The 12,994-nt window shown below is 44.9% G+C and overlaps 1 protein-coding gene across 1 annotated transcript in view; it reads left to right on the top strand.

Moving 5' to 3' along the window:
- CSPP1 (centrosome and spindle pole associated protein 1) overlaps positions 1-12,994 on the top strand; it is a 2,775,649-nt gene that overhangs the window by 8,887 nt on the left and 2,753,768 nt on the right. Inside the window, exon 3 of the mRNA XM_044066267.1 lies at positions 11,734-11,826. Within this exon, the coding sequence (XP_043922202.1) occupies positions 11,734-11,826 (93 nt within the window). The remainder of the gene's footprint in view (positions 1-11,733; positions 11,827-12,994) is intronic.

Raw genomic sequence — 12,994 nt, 5'->3', positions numbered from 1 at the left:
AACATAGTACAGTTTTGTACCTACCATAAATGTAGATGTTCGAGTGTAGACACTGCTGCAGTCCAGGTTACCCTCCCTCCTTCCCCTCTTACTTGCTGGTACGTACCTATGTCTTCTACCCTTTACTACCTATGGGGAGTATTTGCTGGTAACTGAAAGTTGTTTGCTTTTCTTATGTATGTTTTATTAGCAATTTAAGTTGCCTACCTATATGGGGGCACCTGACATCTGGGGCAAGAAAAACTGAAGAAAATGGCATCTGCTGCATCTTTTATACCCCTGCTGCACTGATGTCCGGGAGGAGGCGACAGCAACCGACACCAGACCAAGACTTTGGAACTCAGGCCGACTAGGCTGACTGGGGAACCACCTGGCGGCAGGATAACACAAGTGTAATGACTGCAGCAGTGTCTACACTCGAACATCTACATTTATGGTACGTACAAAACTGTACTTTCTTCATATTAGACCCCCAGGAAAACCAGTGCCACCTCCTTGGGACCTTAATTCTGTTCTTGGAAAGTTAACTCAGCCACCAATTGTGTACCTGGAAAACTGTCCATGTTAAGTTGTCAATCTCGCCTTCATTCTTGCTTGATGGGTTCGGAGCCGATCCCTCGGCTCCGACTCGGCACTTGCTAAGCTCGAGAGTCACTTTTACCAGCTCGAGGCAGCCCCATATCCCATGATGCAAGGCGGTAAGTACCCAGATCTCGTTTGCCGCTTCGCTTATGAGGTCCTCCTTTTACCAGCTCCTGGTAAGTGATTCACTACTTTGATATTTTAGCCCCTTTTTGCTAAAAACCCTTTAATTTTTAGTTTTAAGTTAATTATAAAGATTTTCTGACAGAAAATTCCCTGTCTCTACTAATTTTTTTTAGTCAAACTTTACCCATCCCATCCCCCCCCTGTTAGGGTGTGTGTGTGTGTTTTTCTAGTAATACCTTTTGGTATTTTATTTAATTTAATTCTTTGACTGGTGTGTGTGTGTTGTGAAACACCATGTCAAAGGAGAGGGTCTCAGGCTTTAAGAAGTGTGACTCGTGCTGTCAGAAGATGTCTCTGACAGACGGTCACACTTCTTGCCTGTATTGCCTGGGGCCTCTTCACCTGCAGGACTCCTGTGCTATATGTCATTCCTTCAGCCAGAGAGTCCTGCAGGAAAGAAGAAACAAACTGATACTTAGGGGCCTTCTTAAGCCGGAGGGCTCTCCGGCTAAGTCGGCTCCATCTAAATCTGCCAAATCTTCCAAGGCCCAGGCTTCTGTGTCTAAGCCTGCGGCCTCGGCTCCGACTCGTTCTGAGTCGAGATCGGCTCCGGCTGGAGCCGATTCTGGCTTAACTAAGCCTTCCATCGGTGCCGATTCTGCATCGACCACTTCGGTGTCGGCTCCGATCGGTTCCGACCACCATGTGGCACAGGCATCGGTGTCGGCTCCGATCGGCTCCGACACCGTTACTTTTGTGGCTGTATCGGCTCCGGCTGGAGCCGATGCATCGAGGCTTCCTGTCGGCTCCGATAAGTTGTCGGCTCCGACAGGGTCTCTAGTTTCATCGGTTCCGATGGCTCATTCCAGGAAGAGGTCGAGGTCTCCTTCCTTGGAGCCGATACTTCGGCTCGGCTTCACCTCTCCTTCGAACGGAGCCATCGGAGCCGATCTTCAAGGTCATCCAGACTTTCAGACCATGACTTAGAGAGAGTGGTCAGCAGATTACTTAAGTCACAGGCACTGGCCCAAATGTTACATAGTCCGTCTCAACAGACGACTGTTGGTCCACACCCCGTTACAGTTCCTCCTTCAACTCTACCCCAGAGCTTGAGTTGAGTCTTCGGGAATGGTTACTGCTACGGCTGGAGGACAGATACCCCTTCTGTTCCTTCAGCCTCTACTCTTATCTCCTCTTGAGACCTTCCTTAGAGGGATTCGGTGGTCGGGCTTCCATGGTCTCCTCCGAGGTGAGTGGCATCGGACCCTTGTCCGAACCCGCTCTTCCCCTTGGAGCCTTGGCCTGGTGAGCTCGGCTCCGACATCTGCCTCGAGACTTCCCTTCGGTGGTCCCTGGGTTCCTAGTTCTTGAACGGGTTCTCTCGGACCTGCCTGGGAGGGGAGCATTCGAGGTGATGAAGAGTGTGCTGGCCACTGGTATCAGTCAGCAGTCTGTTCCGTAGCTCCTCCCTCTATAGTGCCTGTTGACATCTCTGCCACTTCTCTTGCTACAGGACCCAGAGATCCTCCGCCTCAGGTTTCCCCATTGGGAATTTCCCCTCTTCCGAGGATTCTCCTGATGTTTGGAGATCCTCCTAGGAAGAGGACTTGTAAGAGGAAACATGTAGACTCCCGAGTCTGTCACTTCAGATACTGACTTTGATGAGTCAGAGGGATCCCCTAGATCCCCTCTGAGGATGTCTCCTTCTCAGACATCCTAGAACTCCTTAAACAGAGGGAAACTGGCCCACCAACAATCCCTCTGAGGATGAGTCAGTATACCTAGAGGTGTTTGGATCTCGGCCCTCCACCTCCTGGGTGTCTCCGCCTTCGACCCCTTATGCAGGTTATTGCCCGAAGGCGTGGGCAGCTCCTGACTCTGTAGAGCCAGTCCCTAGGAGGCCTTCAAAATTTATCACTGCCCGTGTGACAAGCAATTCCTCACTAAGGGTGTCCCCGCTGATGCCATGGTGGTGGCTGCTGCCACCAAGAAGGAACTTGCAGATCCTTCCGAACCCGTCCATCCTCCTAATAAGGACTCTAGGACCATGGATAGGTACGGTGGCGGATGTTTTCCTCAGCGACCTTTGCTATGCGTTCGCTGAATTACCTATGTCACTTCACCAGACTCCAGAGGGATATCCTTAAGGAGCTGGGTGAAGTAGTACAGGATTCTACAGCTGCAGGAGCTCAAGAAAAATTGCTTCGCAGCTAGGAACCCTTAATTCCATTGCGAACTCCTCCATGCGGTTAATATCATATGCTGCTGATGGAGCGAGTAGAGCCATGGTACAGGTGTGACTCTTAGACGCCAAGCCTGGATGCGGCTATGTGACTTTGCAGATCCCTTCAAGGCGTCCTTCACAAATTCTCCCTTTGATGGGTCAGCTTTGTTTGGCCCTCAGGTGAAGGAAACTTTGACCAGGTGCGAGCAGGACGGCAAGACTCTTTCTGCTGTAGGAGTCCGTTTTCCACCCCTTCTAGACCTTACCCCAAAGGACAGAAAGGTGGAAAATGTGGTTCCGAAATCCCAAGGAGTCACGCCCGGATTCACGTGGTCAGTTTACCCCTAGAGGCAGAGGGAGTAACAACAACAGGCGCTCTAGAGGCAGAGGGGTCCAAAACCAGGGAAACAGAGAGCCTCTCTCTGACAAGCCCTTTCAGCATCCCTGAGATGTTGCCCGGCTGTCCCTCCTTGGAGGCAGTCGGGGGAAGTTTATCACTGTACCCAGAAGCCTGGCATTCCCTCACTCAAGACAGATGGGTACAGTCGATCATATCCAAGGGTTACATAATTCCTTTCGTGGAAAGTCCTTTCCCCTCAAATTCCCTTCCAGATGTACCACCCGGTCTAAGGGAAATTGCAGAGTTAGAAGTCGCAAAACTACTGCAAAAAAGAGCCATTCAGCCAGTTACAACAGACCATTCAGAGCCCGGAATCTACTCAAGGTTCTTTTTGGTCCCCAAAAAGACGGGAGACTGGAGACCAATATTGGATCTCAGCAGACTCAACAAGTCTGTGAGGAAGACAAGATTCCGTATGGTCACTCTTCAGTCAATTCTGCCCTTCTTACAGAAGGACAACTGGATGTGCTCAATAGATCTTCAGGATGCGTACTATCACATCAAAATTCACAGACGCTCCAGGAGATTTCTCCGCTTTCGGCTGGGGTCCAGTCATTTCCAGTTCAGAGCCCTGCCCTTTGGTCTCACTACAGCCCCCAGAGTGTTCACCAAATGCATGGCAGTGGTCACGGCTCACCTGAGACGTCAAGGATTCCAGGTGTTTCCGTATCTCGACGACTGGCTCCTGTCAGCCACCACCAGGCATCAGCTTATACAAGCCAGGGATTACACAATAAATCTTTGTTCTCATTTGGGCATCTCGATCAACTTCGAAAGTCATCCTTATCGCCCTGCCAGTCTATTACCTTCATAGGCGCAAACTTAAACACTGTTCGGATGTCAGCTACCCTTACAGGTCAAAGAGTTTCAGACATTCAGAGTCATGTCAGGATCATTCTGGCCAACAAGAAAGTACAGGCCAGAATGGTTCTAAAGGTATTAGGCCTCATGGCTGCGGCCATTACTCTTCTTCCCCTGGCTCGATTCTACATGCGCCTTCTTCAGTGGATGCTGTTCACACAGTGGTCATACCAACAACTTCCTATGCGTCACCAGATTCTGGTGACACAGACTTGCAAAGATCATCTTGCTTGGTGGATCACATCTCCTCAGGTTTACCAAGGCAGGTACTTTGTACCCCCATCCCCGATAGCCACTGTCACCATGGATGCCTCCCTGATCGGGTGGGGGGGTCATCAGGGCAGGATGGTTCATGGGACGTGGCAGCCGTTCGAGTACCATCTGCACATAAATGTCCTGGAGATGAGAGCAGTGCTTTTAATGTTGCAAGCCCTCAACGACTTTCTTCCCGTAGGGACAATTGCAGTCCACACAGACAACATGTCTGTAGTTTGGTATATCAACAAACAGGGCGGAACCAAGTCCTACCCCTTGTGTCGAGAAGCGCTCAGACTATGGCAATGGGCGATCTCCTCTCATCGGTTTCTGGTAGCAACGCATATTCCTGGGAAAACCAACATTGTAGCGGACAGATTGAGCAGAGCTATTCTCATGCCTCACGAGTGGTCTCTCAAGCAATCTATAGCGGAAGAGATTTTTCTGGAATGGGGTCGTCCATGTTGCGATCGTTTTGCTACTCCCCAAAACAGCAAATGTCCAGACTTCTTCTGCCTCTTCCCTCTACCAGGCCATCCCCCCAGAGACGCTCTGACCCAGGATTGGCCCCAGGGACTTCTTTATACCTTCCCTCCGTTTCCTCTGATCCCTCAGGTTATCCAGAAAGCTACCGTTTTGAGAGCCAAATTGATTCTCATTGCCCCTTACTGGCCTCGACAAGTTTGGTTCCCGTTCCTCCATCATCACCTTTTGGTGCAGCCGTGGCATCTGGACCCAGTGCCAGATCTTCTGCTTCACCAATCGGGTCAGCTGCACCGGTCTATCCCTTCTCTCAACCTCACAGCATGGTTGCTCCACTTCCTTCCTTAGCCAGGCTTCCTTTGATCTCTAACGCAGTTAGAGACATCTTAGTAGCTTCGTTAAAATCCTCTACCAGGAGGATTTATACAAGCAAATGGAAACGTTTCTCTTATTGGGCTAAGGCCAAGAATATTGATCCTTTCACTGCCCCTGTTCAGGCAGTCCTGGACTTCTTAGCAGAGATTTTTCATGCAGGCTCCTCTTCTTCCACAGTCAGAGTTCAATTGGCTGCTATTTCCAATTTTCATGTCGGGATAGCAGATCATAATATTATGTCCCATAGGCTCTGCAGGGCCTTCTTGAAAGGAATTTTCCTACTAAAGCCTCCAATCAGGAATCCTCCTCCTCAGTGGGATCTAAATTTAGTGCTGACATCCTTGATTCTTCCCCTTCGAGCCAGCTGTTTCTTGTTCCCTGAAATTTCTTTCTTGGAAAACTTTATTCCTAGTGGCTATTACATCGGCCAGGAGGGTGTCTGAACTTCATGCTCTATCGGTTCGACCCCCCTATTTGGTTTTTCACAAAGACAGAGTATCTTTGAGAACTAATCCAACCTTTTTGCCTAAGGTCGCTTCAAAGAACAATTTGAATCAATCCATTGATCTCCGTGTATTTTTCCCAAACTATTCAGACAGAGCTGAACAAAAGCTACATTATCTTGATGTCCACCGTCAACTTAGATATTATTTGGACAGAACAAAAAATTTAGAAAATCTGATCAACTTTTTGTTTCCTATGCGGATAATAAAAAAGGCCTTCCTGTTTCTAAAGTGACCTTGTCCAGATGGCTTTCTTCGGTCATCTCTGAAATTTATCTGCTCAGGGGAAAACAGCTGTGCTCAAAACCTAAAGCACATTCAACTAGGAGCTTAGCTACTTCTACAGCCTTTCAAGCTAGACTTCCTTTAGACACTATTTGTGCAGCGCCACTTGGGCCACCCTCACACTTTTGTTTCCCATTACAAATTGGACTTGGCCTCCAGGGACAGAGCCAGCTTTGGCTCTACAGTCCTCAAGAGTTTGTTCCATTGAGCCACCCAGGATAGAGGTGCTAGGGACGCGGTCCCATCAAGCAAGAATGAAGGCGAGATTGACAACTTAACATTAAGAAGTTATGTACCTACCATAATGTTCCATGTTAGTTGTCTTCTCGCCTTCTTTCTTCGACCCTCCCTCCTTCCCCCTGGCCTGGACAGACCTTGTTATAAGAAATTATTATGCTGAAGACCATTCAGACCTGGTCCTTCTTCCATCTGTAAGTTTCTTTCTTCCTTTGGGAAGTATTTTATGCTTGGTGCTATTGCCCTTTGTCATCAAACGAGATCTGGGTACTTACCGCCTTGCATCATGGGATATGGGGCTGCCTCGAGCTGGTAAAAGTGACTCTCGAACTTAGCAAGTGCCGAGTCGGAGCCGAGGGATCGGCTCCGAACCCATCAAGCAAGAAAGAAGGCGAGAGTAGACAACTAACATGGAACGTTATGGTAGGTACATAACTTCTTATTTTGGTGCTCTGACTTCTGCCAAAAAAGTCTCTGAACTTCAGGAACTTACAGCATTTCCTCCTTTTCTGGTTTTCTACAGAGACAAAGTGCATCTTCAGACCAGTCCTGTTATGCCTAACGTAGTCAGTACTTTATCTGTAAATCAGACCATTCATCTTCCTTTTTTTCCTCCTGTCAAAGTAGGACTGAGAGGGTTCTACATTCTTTGTATTTGCCTAGGCAGCTTAGTTGTTAAGACAAAACTAAGGATATTTGAAAATCTGAGCAACCACTTGTTTCTTTTCAAGCCAAGAAATTGGATTTAGCTTTTGTAAGCAAACCATCTCTTCTTAAGTTTCTAAAGCCATTTTGTGTTCTTTTCAAGGCAAACAGTTTTCTACTTCTGTTTGTGCTTATTCTACTAGTGTGGTTGTCTCTTTTGGAGTTTTTTAAGGTCCCAGTTGCTAGTTCCATTTTGGAAGCTGCTGCTTGGTCCTCTGGGCATACTTTTGCTAAATACTTAACCAGTTGGATGTTGTTTCTAGGTGTGGAGCAGGAATTGCCAGGTCCATCCTCCATGTGTTTTTGGTGGGTTCCTTTGTTGCTTCCTCCTCCCATCATTTCCAAGCTTTGGTACTCTCCCTTTTGTAAGAGATACTGCAGCAGTGATAAGGAAGGCTATAGTATACTTCTGTAAGAACTTGCATAACAGTAAATGTCCTACTTCTTACTGTTGCTGTAGTCCACCCCCCTCTCCTTCCCCCATTGTTTTTTTTTTTTCTTTGTCCTCTGGCCAAATGGTCTTCTTCTTTTCCCTCTTTTTGGCTGTACATGGAATCTCTTTTCTGTTCCTCCTGGGTTGCTCTAGTTCTCATGGGGCAGTTCAGTTCTGAGGACTTGGGCGCTTGTACTTCAGTTATATACCTTACATGTCAGACATAGGGCAATAGTCTGACATGGCTCATGGAACCGCCCCAAAGGTTTTGGTATGCTGACTTGGACGTACAGCTATCCTTGGTAGGATATCCCTTTTTTAAAGGAATACTGCAACACTGAGAAGTAGGACATATACTGTTACGGTAAGTTCTTACACAACTGTAATTTCTGACCATTCTGGCCATTTTCTTGGATTTCTCTTTTCTAGACGTGACCTCGGCAAGAGAGTTATTCAAAATTGTAAGCCTCTTGGCATTGATTCTCATGAGTCCACTAACCAGACTACATTTGAGAACAATTTAATGGTATTTGAAGAATTTTTCGACTCCGCACCTTCGTCCCTTGGATTTCTGGGTTCCGGTACTGAGATGTGTGAAACAGGAACTGAAGTAGTGAAGAGATTGTCTCTGAATTGAGGACTCAGTTTCTCTCTTCTGACCCCTGTCCGGATGGATGCTTCAGTTTTTTCATGGAGATCAGTGTCCATTGGAGTTTTAAGTGCAAGGCTTATGGAGTCCTCAGGACACCCCAAAGCACATACACATAAAAGAGATGATGGCAGTAATTCATGCCTTCAAAGTTCTTCACCGCTTATGGACTCCAGGCCCCCTCTTACTGATGAACAGCACTGCCATGATGTATTACGTGAACAAGTAAAGGGTACAAGGTCATATTCCCTTTGCTGGTTGGAAGTGATGCCATGGGAGCTGGCTTTGTAACATTTTCTGACTCTTCAGGCCTCGTGCAAAAAAACATTGGCAGTTAGACTAAGCAGGTCCTGGACAGACATTCATGAGTGGGAGCTCCATGTAGAGGTCTTCTAAGACTTGATCCAGATGTGATGAAAACCCCAAGTAGATCTGTTCATCTCCTTTCAAAACAGACAACTGAAAAAAATTCTGTTCAATACAACCTTCAACCATGATTGGAAGATGGAACAGATGCTCTATCACTTTCAGTGTTGGGAATGTTCCTGTCTATGCATTTCTACCCTTTCCATTGATTTCCAAGGTACTTCCAAAGATTCAGAAATAATTACCAAAGATCATTGTATTAACTCCCCTTTTGGCTCAGGCATACTGGGTTCTCCTTTTTAATGGAATTGGACAAAGGCAATAACCACAAGCTTCCTCAGACAGGATCTGTTCAAACAGCTTGATTGATTCCATGAAGATGTGCATTACGTATGTAAGGAGGCAAGAAAACCTGCAACTAGAAGATCTTGTGTTTTCAAATGGAAGAGGATTTCTAGGTGGTGTTTAGCCAGTAACAGCGATCCAGAAAGGGTTTCGATCCCTTTGATTTCAAAATACTTGTGTGAGGTACTTCTAGATTATTTGTCATATGCTTCTATCAGTGTGTATTGTGGCCATCTTGTCTGCCCATGGATCCCCCTGTTTCATCTCTGTGTGGTCAGGCATTTTCTGAAAGGAGTGGTTGCACATGAACACCCCCCCCCCCAAAAAAAAAAAAAAAACAAATTCTTCCTTCCTGGGATCTCAGCTTTGTTCTTGAAAATTGTCATCTCATTTTGAACCTGCCTGTCTGGCTGATTTATGGTTCATTTCTTAAAGACCATTTTACTCACTGCTCTAACATGTTTAAGGTGAGTCTCTGAGCTGAAACTCTCATCGTGGCCAACCCTATCCATTTTTTCACAAGGACAACGTTACACACTAATCCATCATTCATGCCTAAATTTGTCTCTGAATTTACCTTGAATCAAGCTATCAATCTCCTAATCCGGTAATCTGAAACAAAGAACAAGGTGGGGGAAAATTCTACATACATTGTATGTGCACAGGCAGCTCAGGTACTACCTTGACAGAACAAAGCCCTTTAGGAATGCTGAACAGCTGTTTGTTTCCTATACAGGTGCTAAATATGGTCAGCCAGACTCAAAGCAAACTGTTACACAATGGTTGTCCTCTACCGTTGTTTTCTGTTAGTCCCACCATTGCAAATCTCTTCCAGGCAAGGTTTAGACTCACTTGATTAGGGTCTTATCCTCTTCAGTGGGATATTGGAATGGGGTGGACTCTAGAAACGTTCTAGATGCAGCAGGTTGGTCTTCTGTTGATATCCTCACAAAGCACTACAAACTGGATTCCTTTTCAAGATCTAAAGCAGGCTTTGAAAAGGCCTTTCTTGAGGGCTCCTGGATCCTTATCCTTCCACCTCCAAGGTAGGGTAAGGTTTTGGAATGTACGCAAAATGCCACTGCAGCAGTGGGAAGGTGAACAAAATACATTTGTGGAAGTCCTGCTTGCCTCTAGCAGTAGATGTTTGTATTCCTCACTGCCTCAGTGGCAGCACCCATTCACAATTCCACCATTTGTGTGTAGTTAAGGTGGAGTTCAAATTTTATTTGGTATTGTGGCTGGCTGGGAATTTACTCTTGTTAGATGATTCTGGCTTCAGGTATGTTCCTGTCATTCTTTGTGGAAGTGGAAAAGCCTGAACACTCACTTCCTTTGACAGCTAAAGGCTTCTCTTTCAGGATATTTTCAACCTAGTGGCTGTCGCAGTAAGAGAAAGGTAGGGAGTCTGAGCTCCTGAAAGCTGGCCACTACTGGAATACCTTGACAGATAACCCAAAATGCCACTAAGGCAGTGAGGAATTCAAGCATTTACTGTTATAGGTAAGTAGGACTTCTGCAAACTGTACTTCATGGTTAAGTGAAATTTAAAACAACTGTGCTTTTTCCACCTTGCAAAGTACAGGCACACACAAATTTTTAGTAGGCTGATCTTATTCTTATCTCTGTATGAATCAATGGCACATTTTCCCAGATTTTATGTTTTAATAGTCATTCAAGAAACAAAAAATACTTTCATTTTTACCCCCCAGCTTATTTTATCTTGCAGCAAGCAGACAAAACTGTGTACTGTTTCCAAAAGGCGCGAAGTTACCCCTCCAAGTATGAACAGTTTGGTGATGAATTTTTGATGTTTTAACTAGGTAGTGACTGGTCTAGTCACCCTTCTAGTTAAAATAATAAAATATTTCTTTCATTTACTTGTCATCAGTTCATCATTTCTTAACAGTGTGATTTTTTTCAGTTTATGCCTTTATAAGTTATTTTTTATTTTTATTCTTAACAGTTGCTGACCTTTGAATTTTTCATTCAAAAAAGGAGAGGCTTTTGTCTCTGTGTTGCACAGTTTTTGTTCTGCTGTACAAGCTGAGCATTTTGCCTTGCTACAGTTGCTCACAACAGCTGTTCCCTAGTGGGGCAAGAGCCAGGCCATGGCATGCTTATCACTTAAACTGCTATGAAGGATTTTTCTTTTTTTTTTCCTAACAGATACTACCCTCAGTTGCTAATCTGTATGCTTGCTGATGCAGAGGCCCAATATGTAATTCCTTATGTACAAGTCCACCAGCACATGTGTGAATGTTAGAAGGTGAATCTGGCATAGTAGAGTGGAACACACAGCCCTAGCCAAAGTACTTTTTGCTATGCTGTGCACTTCTCTAGTATGCGTTTATTTTGCTGGAGACCAGATCACCTCTTCCATCCAGTGACAGGTTAACAGTTGTTGGCCACACACTCTCACCACCACCTGTAACTCATGAATTCTCATCAATTTTGGGTCATCTGAATAACAGGTCTTTCATCCCATTGTACCTCTGAACTTTGCTCACTTGGCTAGTTAAGTGCAGTCTAAGAATTTGGCGTACTTAGAGGAAATTTTGAACCATTAGAAGGTATTTGTAGAAGATGATCCACTGTGGCATCCCCTAACGGAAACAGTTGAAAGAGAAGTTATCTACTGCTCTGGCTGTGGGAGGTGTGGCTTGGGGTTTCACAGAAAATCCAAATGCTAGAAATAAAAGCACCCATTTAGCAAACACTTGCTGTGTGAGGATACACTCCTGTGGGCAAGTTCCTTATGTTAAGAACCACCTTCTCCTTATGTTAATTTCTTTTCCAGCTGTTTTATGTTTCAGACTCTGTGAATATTTCTTGAAAGTCTCTTATGTTTGTTAACATTATTATTGAGCTAAATTATGACTAGAAACTGCAACTTTCTTTTAGATCAATGCCAAGGCAAAGAGAAGGAAGGCCAATCGATTATACGGAGTACCCTGAATATGTTGTGCAGTCCCACAGAAGGAATTCTGAACAAAGGTACGCAAGTGAGCATTAATGCTAGCTTTTAAGAGATTCTGCCATTCTGGAGATGTTCATTGCTTAATAAGATGTTCATTGATCACTGTTTTAGTGTTCAGCATGTATGGGAAGCATCCCAAAAAGGATACTGTACATTTGAGCAGCATACCAAATCTTGGGCGTTTTCCTCTCCTGTCATACATCTCAGATAATCCCAAAGTGCGAGAATGCAAGCAGTACATAAGGATGTTCAGGCGTGAAAATCCACAGAATTTTCTTTTGCCACCAGCCTTAACAGTGAAACTCTGTTTTCACTTCAGTCTGTCAGACATACAGTCTGTGTCAGTTATCCTTTTTGATGAGGGTAAACTTCCTATTTCCTCTGCTTTTTGACCAAAATTTGATGTTTTTCATGTCCGCTAGAAAGGGGTAAAGATGACTCCGAGGCAGATACCATGTAGAGATAAGTCACACTGAATGTTTGTTCTGCTTAGAATCCACTCATAGTTATTAAGACTGTTGTATTTGTCAATATTTTGTGTCTAAAGCATTAAGAAGGTGTCTCTCTTCCACTTTGGATACAATAAAAGAATCTTCATTGGTTCTGTTCAAGCAGCTTTATTATATACAAACACATCATGATATTAGTTTACTGACTTTGTAACTTAAGTAACTTGTATACAAACTAACTACTGCAATCATACATGCTCACTCTTTAGCTGCACTCTCAAAATGACACTGGGAATAACACATTCCCGGTATTTTGTATGTGCACGTTCAGTTCTTGATATGCTTCTTAAAGATGCAGTACAAACACTCTAATCTACATCCTCCCACTTTGAGAAATAGATCATGCAGTGTTATGAATCTATTTGGCATGCAGATAATACAAGCAGTTTTTTGTCATGCAATTATACAAGTCTAGGTACATATATACAGTTTTGTCCATGTTGCTGTGCATTTCACACTGGGCCTAGAAATTCGACCGTATCATGTGACATTAAACTGGGAATTAAGTTTAGCAAGTGGAGCTGTCTCTACAGAATGTTCAACCTTGGAAGTGTTTGGAACATCCTCAGGAATGAAAGTAGAGATTGAGACACTCTGGGATGGAAACGTTTGTTTCACTCTGAGATCTAGAGTCTGTCACAGGAACAATGCTGCGATGATGATTCTGGTACAGGAA

Source organism: Protopterus annectens, chromosome 3.part1, assembly GCF_019279795.1.
Source record: "Protopterus annectens isolate FY-2018-M chromosome 3.part1, PAN1.0, whole genome shotgun sequence".
Classification (NCBI taxonomy): Eukaryota; Metazoa; Chordata; order Ceratodontiformes; family Protopteridae; genus Protopterus; species Protopterus annectens.
This window is presented reverse-complemented; position numbering and strand designations above follow the sequence as displayed.